General features: G+C 33.2%; 2 protein-coding genes and 2 non-coding genes across 10 annotated transcripts; 1 reads left to right on the top strand and 3 right to left on the bottom strand.

Annotated features, from left to right (window-relative positions):
• The first annotated feature begins 2,154 nt into the window (after positions 1-2,154).
• LOC107949744 (cysteine-tryptophan domain-containing zinc finger protein 3) lies at positions 2,155-14,099 on the top strand. 7 transcript variants are annotated; one of them, XM_016884514.2, is made up of 15 exons: positions 2,158-2,533; positions 2,626-2,759; positions 4,717-4,789; positions 4,902-5,032; positions 5,168-5,518; positions 5,652-6,934; positions 7,142-7,578; positions 7,666-9,200; positions 9,306-9,466; positions 9,655-9,815; positions 10,372-10,532; positions 10,919-11,296; positions 12,057-12,210; positions 12,304-12,427; positions 13,732-14,099. In XM_016884514.2, the coding sequence occupies exons 2-12, from the start codon at positions 2,649-2,651 to the stop codon at positions 11,111-11,113; spliced, it is 4,599 nt and encodes a 1,532-aa protein (XP_016740003.1). In that variant the 5' UTR covers positions 2,158-2,533; positions 2,626-2,648; the 3' UTR covers positions 11,114-11,296; positions 12,057-12,210; positions 12,304-12,427; positions 13,732-14,099. The 7 variants fall into 7 exon arrangements, with proteins under 7 accessions (XP_040931664.1, XP_016740003.1, XP_016739999.1 ...); XM_016884510.2 differs by having other exon boundaries at positions 2,619-2,759; XM_041075729.1 differs by adding an exon at positions 13,553-13,629 and having other exon boundaries at positions 2,158-2,759.
• Positions 14,100-15,336: 1,237 nt separating this feature from the next.
• LOC121205466 (small nucleolar RNA Z155) lies at positions 15,337-15,415 on the bottom strand. The gene has a single exon (XR_005900543.1). It is a non-coding gene; the product is annotated as a small nucleolar RNA Z155 (small nucleolar RNA).
• A 65-nt stretch (positions 15,416-15,480) lies between these two features.
• LOC121205462 (small nucleolar RNA R41) lies at positions 15,481-15,577 on the bottom strand. Its single transcript, XR_005900539.1, has one exon. It is a non-coding gene; the product is annotated as a small nucleolar RNA R41 (small nucleolar RNA).
• A 1,684-nt stretch (positions 15,578-17,261) lies between these two features.
• On the bottom strand, positions 17,262-22,024 carry LOC107949730 (uncharacterized). Its single transcript, XM_016884484.2, has 4 exons — positions 21,796-22,024; positions 21,552-21,597; positions 19,438-20,262; positions 17,262-19,178 (listed from the first exon to the last, which is right to left on the bottom strand). The coding sequence occupies exons 3-4, from the start codon at positions 20,260-20,262 to the stop codon at positions 17,487-17,489; spliced, it is 2,517 nt and encodes an 838-aa protein (XP_016739973.1). The 5' UTR covers positions 21,552-21,597; positions 21,796-22,024; the 3' UTR covers positions 17,262-17,486.
• Positions 22,025-22,239: the final 215 nt, after the last annotated feature.

Genomic DNA, 22,239 nt, shown 5'->3' with positions numbered 1-22,239 from the left:
CTTGCAACTTTCACAATGTAGAGTATGCATATGTTGTCCTTCGTAGAATGATAATAAGTGCCTTGTCCAGGTACAATATCTAAAGAAATTACAAACATTTCCAATAAATATAACTATATCCATTCATAGAAATAATCTCTTATATTGAATATGAAAATAACATCACATACATCTTGATCAAGTAGTTGATCAATTTCCTATCACATTCAAGTAAGGTCCTTTCTATAATTGATATGATTTAAGTGACCCCAAAATCTGTTTAAATGTTAAATACAATGAAAAATTAAAAATATTGATCATTTGATACATTTTAAGATATTCAATACGGTTATAATTTTACCTTTGAATAATAAGGAACTCCTATGACTAAGAAATAATGAAAGCAAACCACGATGTTTGTATCTAGCCCTAGTTTGTAGAATTATACAACAATTGCTTACTTTTATCTATCTTATGTTGAGTCACCCTACAAAGTGCCCTACACACTAGAGTTATTGACCCATAGTTGAATGTATTGGCTATATTGAAAGATTCTAGTAGAGGAAGATGCATGGCATGGACCTTGTTGCTAGACTTATATGGAAGTAGCATTCCTCTTATCTTCTAAAGCAAGGTAGCTAGTACTGTACTAGTGGATGTACCATTTTTCTACTGGTATTAATACATACAAGTGTTAATATATTTCAATGTATTGTTTTAGATTTTTAACTATTTTTAAAAAAATATTTTATATATGTGTATAAAACATATGTACAAATAAATAATGAGATTAAATATTAAATATAAAATACTCATGAATTACATGAAAATATTCTTTAATAAGCTCTACAAATACAATCCACCATTAAGCAAACTAAAATAAATAAGCTAAAAAAAATTATTGCATAAATTAAACAATAAGATCATCCTATACCACGCATATTGCAAAATTCACAATTCATTTAATTCAAAATAAATAATAAAAAATTTAATTTTATATTTTTTGTACCAATCGGTACACCATATTTCGATAGGTACGTAGTGATATGGTCAGTACCGACGGAAGTTTGCACCAGAGTGGAACCTAGAGTTAATTGCTCTGATTTACTACTAGAATGGAATTGATTATCTTGATCTAATGCATTCAAACTCTAGCATATCGATCAATCTACTCTATATTTGCATGTAGTGCAGGACCAATTTGACAAGTCTTTCTAATAATGTACATTTCACCCAATTCTCGTCTAATTTTTCTCATTCTAAGATGATGCAACATACAACAAATCAGTAACACTTGACTTTGCATCCATTTTATTATCTCTAATTATCACTTGCCCGTTGATTGGAAGACTAGTTATTAAAATGACAACTTCCAAAAATGTATGTGTTCCATCTTTTCAAGCAAAATGACAAGTAATTTCAATATCATTATGCCTTAAATTATTCGGGATATATCTATCTAACTTTAGAAAGTTTAAATTATTCGAGATAAATAACTCAATCTCTTTGTTGTTAAGACTATAAAAAATATTAATATTAATTTCATAAATCTTAAAAAAATTCCAAAATAATAAAAATAAAATTTTGAATAAGTTAACATATCCATGGGTGAAACCTTAAAACACTCATTTTATGAGAAAAGAAATTTAAACAAGTTTAAGATTTTTTTTGTTGAGTGGGAGAATTCGTATTAACCGAATTAATACTACATATAATTTGTATTATTAATTATTAAGTTCGATTAATTTAGTTAATTATTTGATTTTGAACAACTTTCAAATAATCATTAATCGACCTCCGACTAAATTAAATTAATTAATTAAATTAAGTCAATTTAATTAATTAATTTAATTTTAACTGAAATTTGAACACCCTTAATTATTAAGCTGTGACAACCAATTTTTTTAAAATTTGAAGAGATGATTTCGATTTTTTTTACAACTTTTAATTAATTGGTTGAATTTTATTATTTAAATAATTATATCTATCACTTCTTAATCCAATTAACCAAATTTAATCGGATTTCAAGATCAACCACCACAATAAAATTTTTTTAATATTCAAATAAAAAACCTAAAATATACACCTCGAAAAGTAAAAAGACTTAGAAATGATCAAAACAAAAAACGACGAAGAAGGAGAGAGGAGAAATAAAAATAAATAAACAAGTAAATAAAAGGCGGCTGCTTTGGCACCAAAACCAGAGAGAGTTTCTCTTTCTCTCTCTCATTTTCTTATGTGCTTATTGATTCCAGCTAAAAGAGATCGAATCGAAAAAAAAGAACCAAAAAATTTCACTACAAAACAATAAAATTCGAGGAGATCCTTGAGTTTAAATCGCTTTAATATTCTTTTCGGAAATTGAACCATTCTAAAATTTTGATTAGGCGTTTGAATTTGTGATCGAGTTTTTTGTTTATATTTTTTTATGGAAATTAGGGTAGAAGAGCCCCTTTCCTCATGGTGGTTTTTAGGGAGTTGTTCAAAATGGTAGGGAAAAAGACTCGTGGGATTCGAATAATAGAAAACTACGTTTGAGAATTTGATAATTCAGGTCAGATTTACTCTCCTTTTTTTCTTAAGAAAAATGTTTCTCTTTTTTTTGAATGATTTCGTTATGGTGTAACGATACGAGGAAGGGGCTAGGATTAGGTTTTGGTGCAAGAGAAATGGAAGAGACTGAGCTTGAAGAAGGAGAGGCTTTGTCAAATAATGACAATGACGATGCTTATGATGGCACATTCGGCCCCAAGAATGATCTATCTTCTCTCTCTTACATTGTAAGAAAACTTGGTTCTTATTTCCTCTGATCTGCAAAAAGCTGGCTTATATTTTTTTAAAAAAATTCAATGTTCATTTATATTGTTTTGACTCGTTTTTATTTCTTCATTTATATTATAATTTCAGTTTAAATGTTTTTACCGTTTGTGTTACTTTCTGTATAAGTTATGATTGGCTTTTAATTTTTTATTCCGATATTGCTAGTTTTGTGTGGTTTATGATGTACGTATCTAAAGAATTTAGCTTTTGAGAGGTTTAATTAGGTGAATAGAATTGTTTTCTACTACATGTGTAACGTGGTCATAAATGAAGGGTTTTTTTTATTGTGTATGTAGTGGTGTATTCATAATTTTATGGTTTTCGAGTTGTTAGATGCGAGTTAGACACATGTTTACTGGAGAAGGCAATGCACATGATTTTTTTTTGTTACAACTCACACACCTTTTGCAGGAGCAAACACTGGGTTCAATGCTCATAACTTTGCTTCCTTGTATAATTATGGTAATCTTGAATGTAGTATTCATAATTGGAAGTTAGCTAAGTGAGATTCAAGTGACATTCTTTTCACTTTTGTTTTGATGTAAGGTTGGTGATGTTTTATTGTGGTAATGTTGAATATAACCTTGGGGATTTTGTAATTGGAAGTTAGAGAGTAAGGTTCATGTGCATTAGTTACCTTATATAGTCTCCTTGTCTTATTAATTCTTTTAGATGATAATCATAATAAAGCATCTAATTAAGGGAAGATAATTTTTTTATGCAATGTGTCTTGCATGATCATAAATAATTCTTTTTGTTTTTGGTAGTAGTGTATGAATGGTTTTAGGGTTTTTGAATTGTTGGATGTGAGTTGGACACATGTTTAATGGGGAAAGAATTGCTTGTAACTTTTTTCCATGTAAGGTTGGTGATGCTTAATTATGGTAATTTTGAAATTAACATTCGTTATTGGAAGTTAGCAGCTCTATAGCTCAGACTCACCAAAATGGGAGTCACACATGTGTTGGCATGACACCACATGGCACTCTCAGATCTTGCCACTAAGTTTTGGGGGATTAATTGAGAATTTTCAAAAATTTTGATGAGCATAATTAAAACTTTCAAAATTTTAGAGGCTTAATGAGAATTTACAAAAAAAAAAAAACTGAAGGGGTCTAGTTAAAATTTTTAGAACTTTTGGAAGGCTTAATGAGAACTTTTAAATATTTTTGGGGCCTAATTAAAATTTTCAAAAAATTTTGGCCCCCCTTGGCTCCTATGACCATCTTCACCTACAACATGGACAAGGGTGCGGGGTATGTGTCCGATTCTTTAATCATTAAGGTTAAGGCTAAGGCTCAGTTAAAAATAAATGGCTCAAACGAGAATATTAGTCTAACCAGTTTTCCCTTTCAACAATCATACCTAAAAAAATAGACAACATATCAATATGGTCTTCATCCATTATAATATTCACCTAAATTGAAATTAACTATCAAAATCAAACAAATAATTCATGCAAATTATATTTGTGTAAATGTATATATTATATTAAAGTAAATGTAAAACGACTCCTCACATCTGTATCTTTCTCTTGTACCCTTTTATGGTGAATCATGTATCTTAAGCTTTAAGGCAATTGATGAGTCTGAGCAACATAGGTTAGCAGAGTAAAATTCAAGTGGCATTTCTTGAATGTTCGCTTCAATGTAAGGTTGGTGATGTTTTATTATGGTAAATTATGGGAATTTCTTAATTGGAAGTTAGGAGAGTAAGATTCAAGCTCCTTAGTTAGCTTATAGATCTCATTGTAGTATAAATGCTTTTAGAGGATTAGCTTCTAAGAGCTAGTGTACTGGTGTAGGATTATATGTATATAGACCTCTCTCTTATAACTTTTTTGATGTTTGTTCTTAGTTTCTCTCCATGTGTTTATGATCTTTTTAGTGATGTGTGGCTCCTGTAATGTTTTTTAAGGATGAGAAAATTCAACATATTCTTGGACATTTTCAAAAGGATTTTGAAGGTGGAGTATCTGCAGAAAACCTGGGTAAGCTGGAAGAAAAAGAGAACCATTGTTCTTTATGTCAAGAGTCAATACGTTGGAATTCATGGTTTGTAATTGATGAATTCCGGATTTTGGATTCTTGGCATTTGTGCAGGGGCAAAATTTGGTGGATATGGATCATTCTTACCTACTTATCAACGTTCTCCTGGCCGGTATCATCCGACAAGTTCACCGAACGTTCAGAATTGCAATGCACCTAGATTTCCTAACACGATACAGTTGGAGGTAAAAGTTTCTTTAATCTCTTTTCCTCACTTGAAAGTATGGTTCAATTTGTATAAGGGAGGAATCTTTTGCAGGATGTTGGTTGATTTGAGAAGTCCAAGTTAAAGTGAGCACTTTGTTTGTTTTGTTATATAGGATGGTCGTCATCCTACAAATTTTGGAACCCTCCCTGCTTTAAAGGCATCATATGCGAATGATTCAATTAAGCAAGAGGTCAGCTTAACATCTACTCATGCTCATGAGGTTGCTGCTAGGTGTGAATATGCGGACAAGAAAGTTTCCAATCTGCCAGACCAGAAAACATTGAAGCTACGAATCAAAATGGGTTCAGACAACTTGTTGACACAAAAAAATGCTGCAATCTACAGTGGTCTTGGCCTTGATGTCTCACCATCTTCCTCCTTAGATGAGAGCCCTTCTGAAAGTGAAGGGATGTATGGGGGAACTCAAGAGCCCATATTTGAATCTCCAACCAATATTCTTCAGGTAAATCCTCCATTTAATATTTATTATTCTTCTCATTAAAGGAATGTTTTTCTTCATCTTTGATATTGTATTTTCTTACATTTGATATACCTAAAGTGATTGAAATATTTTCTTTTATTCTGAATGTGAGCAGTTGATGACTTCCTTCCCAGTACCTGGGGAAGCACTATTGTCTCCTCTCTCTGATCATCTACTTAACTTGATTGTGGAGGAAAAAATCTTAAAAGAGAATATATCTAATTCTGGAAAGGGTGATGAAATATTATTGGGAGATGAGAAAGCTAATTCAGACTCAGTGGAGAAAAAGGATTTTCTGGTGGAAAGGAAGGTTGGCAGTAAAAGGGAAATAAAGAATGGCAATGGTATCATGTCAAAGAAGGAAGTAGATACTGATGCATTGGCTTGTGAGGAGCTTGTTTCAAGAACATTAGAGCTTCCTCTTTTATCTAATCCATATTCTGCTGTTGGCAAGGTAAAAGATAATAGCATAGCAAGAAATAAAGGTGTACATCATGTAGCTGTGGAGGAGTCGGTGGAGCCTATACTTACCCAAGATATTGGTTGGGAGAATCCAAGGGTTAGTTCAGCTCAAAAGGTTCTGGAGGAACAAAAGACAAGTGTTCTAGATGATAATTCAGGTTGCACGAGAAAATATGAGTATATTAAAGCAGAAAACACTTATAATTTTGTTAAAGCTGAGTCTAATGTTCCAAAAGGTAGCAAAGCTCTAAATAGTGAAGCGGTAGATCCTTTTAGGAAGAAGAGCAACCTGAAAGCTACATTGCAGGAGCAACACAATCTGAAGTTGCCTTCTGCCAAGGAGCAAACCTTCTCTGGTGGAAAAAATAAATCAAAAAGCAGTCTTGGTCAAGGCAGTCTAGCTGCCGAGGTACCAAAAGACAGCTTGAGGGTTGGTTCTTCTTTGATGCTGAAAAATAAGCAGACTGCTCATGTGAACAATAATACAAACAAAAAGGACTCGGGAGACCAAAAATTAGAAAGACCTTTTCAAAAGGCTGAAGATAGGGATAGAGATTTTTTTGGAGATGTTGGAGGATCAGAACATGAAGAGAACCTAACAAGTTCTTTAGAAATTCGTTCTAAAGATCAACTGAAGGAAGATGATATGATTGGAAAAAACACATTAGCCATTAATAGTTCACATAATGGCAGACGAAGTGGTAAGAAAAGAGAGGATTTACTGGCAAGCAAATCATTCCCTGGAGCAACATTGGATGGTGCTTCTAACTCTGGCAGTGTGAACACTGTTGGGGCTTCCCTTGGAACTGCAGCTCCTGTATTGATAAATGAAAATTGGGTTTCTTGTGACAAGTGCCTGAAGTGGCGCCTTCTTCCAATAGGCTTAAATCCTTCTGATTTACCTGAGAAGTGGGTATGCAGCATGCTTAACTGGCTGTAGGTTCTTTATCACCCCTCTAAATTTTTATAAATATAATGGTTCAGAGTTTAGACTCCTAGTTTTTTCATACATATGTATTGTTAATATGTTGTTCAAAAAAAAATGTATTGTTAATATGGTGTTGGAGTGAACATGAAATGGTTTTGGTGGTTAACTTTGTGATGGATTCTCTCTCTAATATTGTTTGTGTTGTAATTGTTTAGGCCTGCAATGAACCACTGCAGTGTTGATGAGGAGGAAACTACAAAATCTGTTTTGACATCGCATCAAGTTCATGCTGTAGCGAGTCAAACTAATTTGCAAAATAATCTTGACAGTACTATGTCCAGACTAAAATCAGCTGATACCTTACAGCCTGAACAAAACCAACAATGTTCTGGTTCACATGCCATGCCTCCTTCTGGAAGGAAGAAACATGGTTTAAAAGAAATATCAAATGCAATGGACAAGGATGGGCCAACTCCTATGAAGAAGAACATCCAGGCATCAGTTCTATCCGGGAGTTCAACTGATATAACTAAACCTCTCGTGATAAGTGAATCTAGTTTATGTGATCCTAGAAAATGCGACATGCCTGTCAAGAAACACAAAAGTAAGCAGAAAAAGAAGCATAAAGTGTCAGAACATGGATCTGGTGGAGGTATTCTTTTTAAATAGATATTTATTGTAAAGTTAGAGTTGCTTTTCTAAATTATATAACATGTTTTTATAAAATGCATGCGATTAGGTGATGCCAGAACTTCAAAGATGAAAGGAAAAAGGATCTCTGATCAAGATTCTTTGAGGGCGTCCAAGAAAATTAAGTCTAAAAGTTTGCATCTTGTTGATGAAAATTCAATGTATGAGCATGCTGGTAAGGGGGATCTTAGCACGAGTAATGATCTGCCAACTGCATCTACAGAAAAGGATCAACCTAAACCCAGTCAACTTTCTTCTTATAATGCTCCAAAGTTGGATACGGAGGACAGACAACAGGTCTCTGGTAAAAGACCAAAGCACAAAGTTCAGGTTTCCTCGGCTGGTGGACCAGTGGATCTGGTAAATTTTGAAGGTGGGGAAGTTTCAAGGAAGAGAAAAGCTGATGAATGTATTAATAATCAATTATATTCAGGTTCCCATCAAATTATGGGGAACCACCTCCAGGATGGAATGGTGTGTGCCAAAGAAGAGTTCAGCAAAAATGAGTACAGGCAGGAAAAGAAGGTCAGGTTATCTACGACTGGGGAGAAGGATACCTCTGCAAGTAAAAACAATGGTAAGCTGGAGAAAAAAAAAATACATTCAAAGAATCACCATAGTGGGCAAGAACTAGATAGCACTCTGTCCCAACGTGGCTTATGTGGTACAGAAGATAAGAATGGTGGTCAGTTATGTGGCAGTAGAGCTAAGGCTTCGATTGAATCTTCTAATATCAGAAAAGTGCAATTTATGAATGGTAGCGTTGATTATTTAGGCCAAGAGGTTAAATATGACATTGAACTAACAACTGCAGATGAACACCTTGATGAAGAAAATCAGAATGACAAACATGGTGACGACAATGTCTCTCAGCCAAGAAAGTCTGGCAAGGGGTCCTTATGGTCAAAGGATAGGAGTCAGAAATTTAAATCTGATTATGTGGATGAAATGCAAGGTCGTACACCTTTATGTAAGGTAAAACCTAAGAATGGCAGAAATAATTTTCAGGAGAGGCTTGGAGTTAAGTCTAATGGAAGTGAGAATAGATCTGTTGATGATAACAAAGAATCTATGGGAAAACTATACAGTGAGAGTAGTAAAAGAGAAAATCAAAGAAATGTTGGTCAGTCAGATGCTAAACCTGATGAAACTGGAGGTCAAGATGTAATGTGCACTCTGAAGAAGAGTATCATGCAGGATGGCAATGTTAAAAAGCATATGAAAAGATTCCATTCTGACAAATCTGATCGTGCAGAAATTGCTTCTGGGAGAGGGAACTCACCATCATTACCACCCTCCGGAGGAACTCAAAATGAGATACTGACTCATTGCCCCCACCCTAATGGGTCCCAAAAGGGAAATAGAGCTGATGGATCTCAAAGTGATGATGCTTTGAAGGTACAAAAACAAATAAAGGAGGCTGATCGTCAAAATGGGGCTCAGCACTGTAGTTCAAGGCATACTGGACATAGGATCAGGGGCATTAATGCCCCTAGTCCAATGAGAAAGGACTCCTCAAACCAGGCAGCTACCAATGCTTTGAAGGAGGCTAAAGATTTAAAGCATATGGCTGACCGTGTCAAGGTTTTACCTTGTTGTTTCCTTGTAAATTATTTGTTGCATTTTTATTTTGGCCTAGCATCTATTAAGCTTGATTTTATCCTTTCTGATTTTTGAAAATTCTCTTAGAACTCTGTATCAAATGTGGAGAGCATCGGACTTTACTTCCAGGCAGCATTGAAGTTTCTTTATTGTGCTTCTCTACTAGAATCTTGCAATAATGAGGGTACTAAGCGTGGAGAGATGGTTCAGTCTATGCAAATATATAGTAGCACTGCAAAACTCTTCGAGTAAGTTAAAATTTAGGTGTTATAGTCCATTTTCTCTTTCTTTTAACACTTCGTTTGAACTTGATCTTCTTTTAGCTAAAAAAGTTTCTTGCAACGTGGAATCTTCTGTTATTGCATTTGGTTTTGGGATGATTTATTTTTTGTGGCACCTTCTTTTACTTTTGTGTGGTTACTAATTGATATTTCAGGTTTTGTGCCCATGAATATGAGAGATTAAACAAAATGGCTGCTGCTTCTTTGGCCTACAAGTGTACAGAGGTGGCATATATGAGAGTCATCTATACTTCTCATGCCAATGCAAGTAGAGATCGACATGAGTTGCAGACAGCTTTACAAATGGTTCCTCCTGGTAATTCAAAGAACCCAGTGATTGTACTGGCTGCATTCCTTGATGCTTCTCTGTCTAGCCCATAAACTTGTAATTGTTGTTTCTGGCTCTTCTGTACTTAGTGATCAAGGAGCAGCAGCCTTGCATATTTATTCTGGAATCTTGTTGTTTAATTTATGAAAATACCTCAAACTGAGAAGGTTAAGTTTTTAGTAGCAAAGCAGAAATTGATTGCACTGCATAAATATTCAGCTTACTTCCCATGAATTTCGTTTTTTTTTTTTTGGGGGGTGGTGGGGTGGGAGTTCCCGAAGAGAGAATGTCTAGTTGCTATTTGACATTTAAGATGTTATTATTTTAGGCTGGCCCTGTCGGAATATATACATATCAAAAGATATTTTCAATTCTGCTCATCGTACTTCTATCTCCCTAGACCCTTTTCATCTTTTTTTTTCCCTTCTGTATGTTAATTTATGGACATTAAATTTATTTGTAAATGTTAAAGTTTCACTGAATGAGACAAATTGACAGCTAATATAACTTCTTTTCTTGATATTGATGGATGTTTTGATATCAGGCGAGTCTCCTTCTTCTTCTGCCTCTGATGTTGATAATTTAAACCACCCAACAACAGCAGACAAGGTTGCTTTTTCAAAAGGTGTTAGCCCTCCCCAGGCTGCTGCAAATCATGTTATTTCTGCTCGAAACCATCCTAACTTTGTGCGGTTCCTCAATTTTGTAAGTGTAGTTTTGCTTGTATGTGATTTTGAAAGTGCAACTCATGTGTTTATAATGGTATGCACTTGAAAGCATTACTGAACATCCCCTCCCCAACAAATGCAAACCTTTTCCTCATAATAGTTCTTCTTTTTGGTCTAATGCCCAAAAGCTTTTGTCACATTCTTACAAACCCTTTCTTCCCCTATACCTTGAACCAAAGACTACCGGTTTATGTATGTTGAAATTGGACATGTGTTTTAAAACTTTGTGCACAAAAGATTCTTTAATGAATTGTCTTTTGTCTCTCTCTAATGATCGTAGATTGTCATTCTATGCTTTTCTGGCTTGTATATCTTATATGAGGGTTCCATCATGACCAAAATCAAATGTGATATGAGTTGCAGGCACAGGATGTAAATTATGCCATGGAAGCTTCGAGGAAATCACGAATTGCTTTTGCACATTCTAAATCAATTTTGTCAGGGGATGAGAAGGGAGAGGTTATATATTCTGTGAAAAAGGCTCTTGATTTTAGCTTCCAAGACATAGAGGGGCTGCTACGTTTGATACGCCTTGCAATGGAAGCCGTTATCCACTAAGAAAGAGAAAGTGGTTAATGAGCATGATTTATACTAGGAAGGAATTTTCCTTTTTATGGTTTATCCTTGGTGACGAAGTCCTTGAGGAGAAAAGAAATGGAATGTTCAGTTTTGCCTGCTGCAATGCATAACAATTATATTTAGAAGCTGACCAGTGCCTGCTTTCTAACACCCATTTTACACGTACGTGATGCAAGATAAATCTGGGATTTTTTGTATATTCTTTCACAAGCTTCAATTGCATTTTGACATGGAACATGCTCTATTAATTATCTTCTCAAGATGGTATTGAAGATGTGATTTGTAGGGCTTATATTTGATATTCTTCCAATTTGTAAAAATAGGTGACCACACTCCAAAAGAATTATGGTTGAATAAATTTTTTTATAGAGAAATCCCACTATAGGTTGAAGCATAGATCGGTAGAATTCTAATAGTAGAGTTCGCCATTGTTTTGGCATTAATGTTCCTCGGAGGGAGTTTTGGGTCACCTCACTAATTACTTTGTTAATACAATTTTACTTAGAGAAAAATACTAGGATATGCAGCAGCAATTGCTTACCCTTTTGCCACAAGGACTTCTATTTTATCAGTTCAAGCATCATAAAGCAGAACACTGTAGTTCACAATCTCAAGTTTGCCTCTCTTGTCTGCTTTAAAAACAAAATTGCAACATTGAGGCAATATTCTTTCCCCTTCTTTCCCTTGCCCTTTATGTTAGTCGAACTCTGTTACATGTTGGATATGGGTATGCTTCTGTTATATTTGCATACCCATTAGACAATGGTGTCATATTTGCATACCAATGTCTGAATATTTGTTAAACATGGCATTGGATATGGGTACTTCAAGAAAGATTAAGAGTCGGAGGAACATAGCTTGCCCTTATCCATTCTGATTTTGTTATCTTTCAGTTTTACATCTTTTATTTCTATTGGTGCAGGTAAACCACCATAGTACATGTCATGGTATACACATATGATTAATCAAGATGAGTTGAAAGAATATATGAAAAAGATGTTTGGTGCCAAATTCTATGGTAGAGGTCCAAATGAGGTTACCGGAATAAAATTTCTTTTTCGTTTTTCCCTCTAGAGGTAGGGGCACTCTTTGTTGTTTATTTGATTACCTTCATTTTCTGCTCTGGTATACCACATTTGCTTCTAACCATTCTTATTTTTTTGTTGCAGTCAGATATTTATGTACCGTAAACATGTCTTTCTAATGGTTCGAAAATTCAGAATGTGGTAAGTGTTGTTGTTTGTGGGAGAGATCATTCTATTATCTTCAAGTTGGCCATCTTGCTGCTGATAGGTAAAATCACTTCCACTGGCCATTGTTGTTCTATTGAATGGATTGTTTTATTCTAAGGCTTTGTTTCTCATTGCTTTTTGAAAGTGTTTTTGGAGCCATAAGCAATGCTCAACAGACAACTTTTGAAGTCAAAAGTGCAATTTTTTTTAGCTGTTGCTTTTGGAAAAGCAGTTTTGGAGCCAAAATGACATTTTTATCCCTTATTTATAATCTAATATATTTTATTTAATATTTATATTGGGTATATAATTATTTTCCTATTGAAATTTATTTCAAATACATAACATTATATATTTAATTTTATAATCGCTATATTTTAATTGTTTTTAAAATATAGGTTATATATTCAAATTAAACATTACAAATAATTAATATTCATTGCTTACAAATATTTAAAATTTATACTTCATATATTAAAATATTAATGAGTTACAATAAATTATTTTTATATTCTTACTAAAATATCATAATATTAACAAATTTGAACATTATTTGAATGCATAGTTTTACTTCACGGTATCATGTCTAAAATGGATATTTTATTTTTCAAAAGTATTTTTTTGACTATAATATTAAATACTTAAATTTTAAACCACACTTTTCATATTCACTTTTTCACAGAACTTTTCAAAAATGCTTTCCAAAAGCAATGAGGAAGTAGCCATAAATGTCTCGGCAAATTGTGTCCAAGAGATGTAGTTGGACTTGGGAGGCATTGTAGTTTCAATAATTCTTAGGGTAACTAATTTAGCCGACCGAAACAATTATAATTCGGTTTGATTTAGGTGGTTTGGAATTGAAAATCAGTTTATTGGGTTAGTTTGGTCCTATGTTGCTTGGACTTGGGTACAGGTGTCAGGTGCTGGTATGTGTGTAGGTGTTTGACTTGGGAGGGCTTATAGTTTCAGTAATTCTTAGGGTGAACATTAATCAGTTTAAACTAATTTAACCGACCGAAACCATTATAATTCGGTTTGGTTTAGCTGGTTTCGAATTGAAAATCAGTTTATTCAATTAGTTTGGTCCTATGTTGCTTGGACTTGGGTACGTGTGTCAGGTGCTGGTATGTGTGTAATAGAATTTGGTAACCTCAATGACCAAGCCTAATTCTGAGTTTTCTTTCAGACCGAGTTCTAATAGTTTACATACACACGTCTCGTTTACACTCTCAAGTGGGAAAAGCTAGTAATCCTGAGTATGAGGCATGTCACTTCTGTTGGAATGTTCATGTTTGTAGCTTTACTGCTCTGGATCTATTTGTTAGCCTCTGTTAAATTACATGGTATCCGTTGCTTTCGTTTCAGGTTGAATAATATGGGCAGTCGCATTAATTGGGAAGCTGCCTATGGATCGATGGCTATGGTGCTCTGATTTTTCATTTTTATTAGAGTATCCATGTCTGGCACGACACCTTTTATGTGATGCAAATTCAAATGAGCATGGAGATATGTTCTTCCAAATAAAACCGAACGTACTCGTGTTGGCGTCCATGTTTTCCTACTTTTTCACCTAAAAATATCTCGGTTGCTAGGCTCCATGTGACATTTAGAGGACAAATTTTGGACTGACTTTTTAAAAAAAAAAAAAATCTCATTACTAGGCTATGACTCTTATTTTAATCAAGTCTTTCTATAAAATTGGAGCCAAATCTGAATTTGATTGATTCCTGTTATATATCATGTCCTTGTTCAATTGTGTTTTCCAGTTTTTTTATCTCCTTTTTAAGGATTCATCATTTCTTTTAAGGATCCATGGATGATAATCGAGACCGGATCGGGTTGGTTCGGCGGTGTAATCAGTCAAAAGCTAAAAGAATTGGTAGAATTAGATTTATTATTCTACTAAATTTTAATTTTTAAACAAAAAATTCCATATTAGTTTTTTTTACGAATAATTTCTCCATTTTTTGCGAAATTTTCCAAGTAAATTTTTTATAAGTATTTTCAAAAAGTAATTTTAAATAAATAAAAACAATCAATTATTCTTCAATAATTTTATTTTTGAAAATAGCTAATTTTTAAGATATTTTAAGTTATTTTACTAATTTAAGTTAGATCATTTATATTTTCAAAATGGATCGAACATCACAGTTCAAAGTTACATGCTAAGTAGAATTTTTTTTATTAATTTGATTATAGATTTTACTTATTTTTTTATCATAATATTTAAAATTATTTATAATTTTTTTTCAACTCATAAATAAATAGATAATGTCACAACCGTACTCATACTAATCACAATCAACAAAAATAAAAAAAGGTCAAATATTGCTAATGTGGTTTTGCTTTAATGGCAAACTAGAGGTTTTGAGATTTTTAGATATGAGGTGTGTAAATTAACTATTTGATTCTTCAATTCAAATAAATGGAATATTTTTAAGATTATATAACGTTTTAGAATAATCGTAATAATTTTATTCGCCTTCTATTTGAAAAATGAATCAATTATACTTTCAACTTAAATTTTTTAACCCTCAAATTTACTCAAAATTAATATAATGAATTGCCATTTAAAAAATTAATTGATTGTTAAAATAATATACATGTATGTCACCGACAACAAAATTATTAAAAAATATAAAATATTAATTTTTTTTTTGTAAATTAGAGTGCCAAACTTTAGATTTCACTAGAGTAAATTATGTTAATTTTTAAAAAAAAAAAATTATAAATCATTTATCCATTGGATTTTAAGCAATGACTTGTTCAAAATAAATTAAATAATTATTCTAATTTCAATTATTAAAGAAAAAGAGTAATTACAGTCGAAAGAATTCCAAAAATTTGGTATCCCCGATTCTGAAATTTAGGAATAAAACAAAACTCAATTTCTAGTATTACTTAATAAAAATATGATTTCTTATGAACTAAAGAAAAATTGATGGGAAAATAAAGAGAAAAGAGAGCCAAAAATGATCAGATAATTGTAGTCTGATTTTCTAGTCAACATTTATGTTTTTTTCAGAACCAAAATATCATCATCTCAATGGCGGCTCTGAACGGAGTTCCTCCACTTTAACCAATCAATAATATTTCTTAATTAACAAATATGAGAGAAGGCTCAGAAGGATCCATTGGTGATTTTTAATCACAAAAAAATGGCTAAATAACCATTCATAAAATAGGTAGTTTTCAACATCATCGCCTTCAAAAAAGAGAGGAAGAAATCAAAGCTCAAAAGAAAAAAATATATATCAAAACTATGAAATTGGTGAATGTAAAGATTCGAACCAAGATAAAAGCGAATTCATGGCATCGGCTTTTGGCTGCGGGGTTGGACTTAGCGGAGGCGTGTATAAATAGACAATTCTTTAAATTAGGGTTAGGGTTTTTAGACGGATAAGAAGGGGCAAGCTTTATCACGATTTTACCCCTGCTCATCGGATTTGGGCTTTCAAGGAATTCTCTTTCATTACTATTATCCTCATCTAATTATAAAAATTTATAAAAATCATAATCAATTATTTTATTTTATTTTTTTATCACTAAAATAAAAATGAAAATACTCAAATTCATAATAATTAGGAAATCAGAAAAAAATTAATAATTATGTAACTATTTTGTAATTTTGTATAGTTAAATTGTTAATATATATAATTTGATAATTATTTTATAAATTTTTATAATTAAATATAAAAATGTATTAATATAATTTATTATAAAATTAAAAATTTTGTAAAATCCCAAAATGTTGGTCTGGTTGGACTGGATGAAAGCTTTGATTTTAAAACTTTCATTTAAGTCCAAACTTGATATATCAAAATTAATTCTTTTAAAAAAAAGGTAAATTATTAAAGTAGTCATTTTTGTTTGTTTCAGGTTATATTTTAATTACTTACGTTATCGCGTTGTAATATTTTAGTCACTGAGCTGTTAATTGTCATTAACAGTGTAACGATAAGCTGACGTGATACTTTAAATCATCATTTCAAACAAAAATTTTAGGTGAAATTTTATAATTGGTCTTTATATTTTTTTTCATTTTAAGTAATTTATTATTTTCTTTTATGTTATTTTAAATTTCCTTTTTTTTGTATTTTTTATTATCATTTGTTTCTCCTCTGTTTTCTTCTTTTATTTTAACATTGTTTTTTTTATATTTTCTATTTGTTAAAATTAGTACACAAACTCGCCTCACTCTAAAAAAATTAAATTGTTTAAAAAAAAAGTATAGAGGCTAACTTTAACAAATGAAAAATATAGAAAACTACTTTAAAAATTGAAAAAAGGAAGAAAATAAAAGGAGAAGCAGAAGAGAATAAAAAATAAATAAATAACAGTTAAAAGAATATAAAAGAACAAAATTAAATTTAAAAAAAAAGAATATTGTATACATTTACATAAACTTTTTATTTGAAATGATGATTTAACATACCACATCAACTTACCATTATAATGTTAACGACGATTAACAATTTAGTGACTAAAGTAACTTAAGATAAACAAAAAAATTATTTTAATAATTTACATTTTAAAAAATTATAATAATTATTATATTTAAATTTAATTATATAAATATAAAATTATTTTTTTCTTTATACTATCAACAGTCTTCATGTTACTTCCTCTATTGCTGTTTATGTAAAAGGCAGCTGATTTCTCTCCATGTATTGTGCTTGGATTCGAGATTGGACCGGCGCGGGGTGGAAATAAGAATTTTGGATTGTGAGTTCATTTTTTTAAAAAAAAAATTATAAAAAGTCATATGAACCAATGTTAAATATTTAGAACAAATACATCTAATCCGCTCGAATAAAGCCAACAACTATTTCTCAAACACAAAATTTACAATAATCACACATCAACAACCATTTTTAAATAAAATGCTAAATTTATAATCAATCCTAATTTTTTTCAAGGATTTGTATTAATTATCCTCTTAAAATTATTACTTGCGATGTTAGAAATCTCCCACAAAATCAATAATCCCAAAATCATTCAATAAATTAAAAAAAAAATTAATCTATCATAAGAAAAGCCACAACCTTAATTTTCTAAGGATTAATCAACAAAGCATGAACAGAAAAGAAGAGTTGTTACCAAATTGAAAGACCAACTGGCTATTCTTTTCCCACTGCACCATTTCTGAAAATGGCACTCACAACAGGCCTACTGCGAACACTTTCCGAGCTATTCTGTGGAGTCTCCACCGCCTTTTCCTTCCTAAAAGTGGCATTCACAACCGGCCTACTGCGAATTCTTTGTGAGTTAATCTGTGGAGTCTCCGCTGCCGTTCGCTTCCTCTTGGGACTTAAGAACCCACATTCAAGAGCCTCTAATGCTTTAGTGGTTAATGGCCGGTTCCTGGTACTTTGCCTTCGATTGTGCACTACTGGCTGCTGATTCACCTCTGCAACTTTATCAGGTTGCATGGTAACTTCGGACTGATTGAATGACGTATGTGCAAACAAATTCTCACTATTTTGCGTGGTCTCCGTGACGAAGGGGCCCTCCGTTTCGAAATCCATTGAAACTTGACCAACATTCAAGTCTATCAATGTATGCAACTGAGATTTCGTTGGAGATTCTTCTCTATGCAAGCGGTTTTCAGCGACAATGCCTTCCTTTCGATCATCAGGACTGCCTTTGGACAAAGAACCAGCAGGAGACAAGTTTACTGATCCTGTTTGAAAAACCATATTTTCGGAATCATTGGGTGAGTTAGACCGATAGTGCAAATTGTCTTCATTTAACATCCTGTTAGCAGAAACATTTTCAACACTACAACTTGATTCTCCATTGGCGTAATCGGTTAAACCTTGCTCTTTCGTAACCATTTTCCAGTCGTCATCAAGCAGACTTGCATGGTGGCTTTCATGGTTTTTCACTGACACAATGCTCATATCAGAGGTATGGGGAATTGCAATATTCGAATTACTATTTACACAATCTGATATTTCTGCACATTCTCCCTCATCAGCCATGGCCTCTGCAGCATGAGAAATGCTATTTTCTTCGTATTCATATTCCGAGTCATCAGATGTATCCTCCTCAGAATCACTGTAAAGACTAGAGGTGGTGGATAAGTTGGCAGCAACTTCGGGAAGTAAGCTTCTCAGCTCTCTAACCTTGGACCGTTCAGTCCCTCGGACCAAACTAGTATCTACAATCATAAACTTCATTAGATCTCGATTGCAACCAGTATTTCGTGGCTTGAGGTAACGACCATGTTTGTTCGATATAAAACCAGGATCTTGTTTTATTGCAGGCTCCCACTTATTTTCGTTTTCCTCTCTGCCGTCTTTAGGCAGCTCAATTTCAAGCTCAAGAAGCCCTGGTTCTGATGCAACTTTATTAAGAACATCACTGACGGAATCAAAATAGTGGTGGCCTTTCACTAGTCTCCTTGAGAACTTCTTAACACCAGGCATAAGAAACACCAGAGAATTCTTTGAACCAGAAAAAACCTGATCCTTAGGCTGTTCAGAATGCCAACCTCGAGCTAAAAGGCGAGGCCAAACAGCTTCCCAGAAAAGATCGCTACATCTAGCTTTGCTCAACCTAAAATCTCCGGTTAGAAAGTTGATAATGTCCACAGATGTAAGAGTAGAACATGCTTTGCCCACTGGTATTTCTGGACGAAAAGAAACAACGTGATTGGCTTTTATGGGTTCCATGGCATTGCCAGTGAGATCTTGCTTTCCTTTACCAATACCTACAGCTTCTACGAGCATAGTAATGCCAACTGTATTCTTTATAGTGAATACGTATTCTTTGAAGGATACTTTTCCCTCGCCAAATGTCTTAGAAACCTACAATAATCATAGTTCATAAAACATCATGCACAAACATTTCTCTCACAAATATAGACCAAATATAACTGCAAAATTAGGTGCAATAGTTCCGCAATGAACTGAGAGATTCAACTATAAGTAGACTCGATAACAAAAACCGGGAGCTCAAACGAAAACCGATAGAGGTTCTTGAAAGGTAGACAAGAATAACAGCATAAATAAATGTCTAATTATTTAGAAAGATCAAATGAGTGTGTAAAAAAAGTCAGAAATGCACCTCAAGCAACATATCTCGACATCCTTCTGAAATGTGAGAAGACAATCGTGACAACAATTCCTGTTGCCTCCATCCAGTGAACAGCTTTTGTCCATGAACACACCGTCTGCCTCTTAATTTTCGGCAGTCTGACCATCTACAATATCCATCCGACTTGTAGAATTTTCCATAATAGAAAGACAATATCTCTCCCATCCCTTTACTCTCAACAAAGTTTTTCACAAGGATAAGATTTTTCCCGAAGATGTATAACCCGAGAAGAAAACTGTTGAGTTCGATATCCTTCCACACTTCACTAGAAGAGCCTGGAAGCGGATAGAGATCACCATCCACCTGATTCAGCTTAGATTTTGGCTCCATTGGAGAGAATAAATCAACAACCATCTTAGTTTTGGTTGTAGGTTTATGCTTTAAATACTCTCTCGTGTCGTTCCCATTACCCGACACGGAACCTAAACTTTCGACTTTATGTTCTGCACACCAATGGCTTAATGTAATGTGGCTCTCTCCACTGTTTTCAAAGTCAACCGCACCATTTATGCTTTCAACTTTAGTCTTTGTCCATATAAGAGGGATAGGCAACCCCATTGGGAAAGGGTTTGGCACACTCGTAACGACTTTTGTGCCAATTGGTTCCTTTACAACCTGTAAACTGCTACATTCGCCAACTAGAGGTGGAATTTCTGCTTGGTATTGATCTCCAACACGAGGAATCACCTGTGGATCTCCAAAAATTTCATCCAAAAAGGAACATGAAGCATGTAATTGTTCAGCAGATTCATCTTTAATGCCCTCTATGTCGTTATCAGAAACAGTAGTATCCATCTGCACAATAAGCGAGTAAAAACAATGAAACTGGAAAGAAAAAAAACTAAAATGGAGTTAAGACTGCATAAAACCGTCTTCTTAGCCATAATAAGCTTCAAGATGGTCCTAAATATAAAACATAGGTACACCACCCTTATATAAATCGAATAAAAAAAAATACTATCATTGTGTATGAGAACTGTTCAATATTTTGAAATAGAATTATAGAAAGCATCAATTTCTACTGCTAGTCCTACATGCAACTGCTAAATACAATTTCCTCGAACTTAAAGGCTTAAGTACAATTTCTCAAAAGTATCCACTGCAATTCAAGATAAAGAATGAACAGAAGAAAACGGAGGAATCCTTTTGCACATGAAAATTTGTAATTACCAGCATTCAATGTGCGGAAAATTCTACCATTTTTCTTATACTCGAGATCTATCTGTGACCCCCTAGAATTCAACTGCACACCAGGCACTAGAACCATTATATAGCCTAATGTGCTTGTGATTGTTCAGCATGGCATCCTTAGGGTCCCGTGTTGGTTACTGAATACTAAAAAATTGAGAAATGGAGTTCGATATAGTCCCATTTTTCAACTAAATGTAGAAGTAATGAAAAAAGAAGTTTCACCCAGGCAGGTTTTTTAGCCAGTCTCGCAAAAAGAGTGCCTAAACACAGAAGGTAATATGTTTGATTCGATATGCATTTCGCAAAAGGGTCTAAGATGATTTTGTTGTCCAGCCTAACACGAAACTGGTCGAAAAACTTCATGAATTCAATCGACAAAGACAAGCACTCATCAAAAGGAAACAAAGATGCACAAGCGCGCATGTGCAAACTAAGGTCATCAACAATGTAAATATAATCAAAATCTATACAATGGTTAAATCTATCATAAGAAAATCAAATTCCAGCATATTTTTTTCATTTACTATAATTAAAACAGATAAATACCAACAACAAGAACCTAAAAAAAACCTTGTGGTTAACGACATGATGATAAGGCATATGTTAACGTGCCAATTGAACAGTGAAAAAAGCACATAAAACCAGAATCTAAACTACCACAATGAAACATAGTTTGTCAATACAAAAACATGTCAAACAATTTCAATGAAACAAATAGATACAGAAAAATGGAATCAACCACCATTGTACAGTGAAATTTAACATGTAACTCAATTTGACCAAACATATAATCAGCCCCCCCCCCCCCAAAAAAAGGCGAATAGTACATTAAAGTAAATAAGCAAGCAAAAGAGCGATTTTTATTTTGGTTAAAGAGAAAACATATGGCTAACCTTTTTGGATGAACTTGAACGTTAAAACCCACGTCCCAAAATCAACCTGGAAAAATGGGTTTTTATTGTTAACATCTATAAACCTCGATTGTCAACCTTTTTTTTTTCCTAATTTACAAAAAAAAAGCACTACTTTTTTTTCTCACTTCACTGTTTTCCAGTTACCGTAAATAAAAAGCAAAGCTAAAAACCACTAAAAAAAAGACATGGAAATGGGTGAAGATTAAGAGAAGATTTTAGTTACCTTGTACAAGAGAGAACTTGGTTTTCATGAATACGAGAAAGCTGAATTGTTGAAGACTTGGCAGCAATAGGGAAAAAAAAGGAAGGAAATTTTCTATTTAATTTTGCTGTTAAAAAAGGGGGAAAAAAGGAGATTAAAGCTTGGGTTTTGTTGGGTTTGATTTAAGAGAGTTGAGAGACCAAAGGCGGGTTTCGATTGACCGATAATGAACATTGTTAATCTATGTTCCATTTTACGTTGGCTTTCGACCCTCTTATTTTATAATGGGTTATTTTTCATTTTAGTCCTTAAACTTTTCAGTTAGGTCCATTTAGTTCCTTAACTTAGATTTCATCAAATTTTGATTTCTTCAGCCTTTTACATTTTTTTTACCAATATGGGGTTCAGTTGTCAAATTCAGGTTTAAAGTGTACCAAAAGAAAATACAAGTATCAAAATGAATCT

This window comes from Gossypium hirsutum, chromosome A08, assembly GCF_007990345.1.
Source record: "Gossypium hirsutum isolate 1008001.06 chromosome A08, Gossypium_hirsutum_v2.1, whole genome shotgun sequence".
NCBI classification, from domain to species: domain Eukaryota; kingdom Viridiplantae; phylum Streptophyta; class Magnoliopsida; order Malvales; family Malvaceae; genus Gossypium; species Gossypium hirsutum.
Note: the sequence above shows the minus strand (reverse complement) of the source record. Positions and strands in the feature narration are given on the sequence as shown.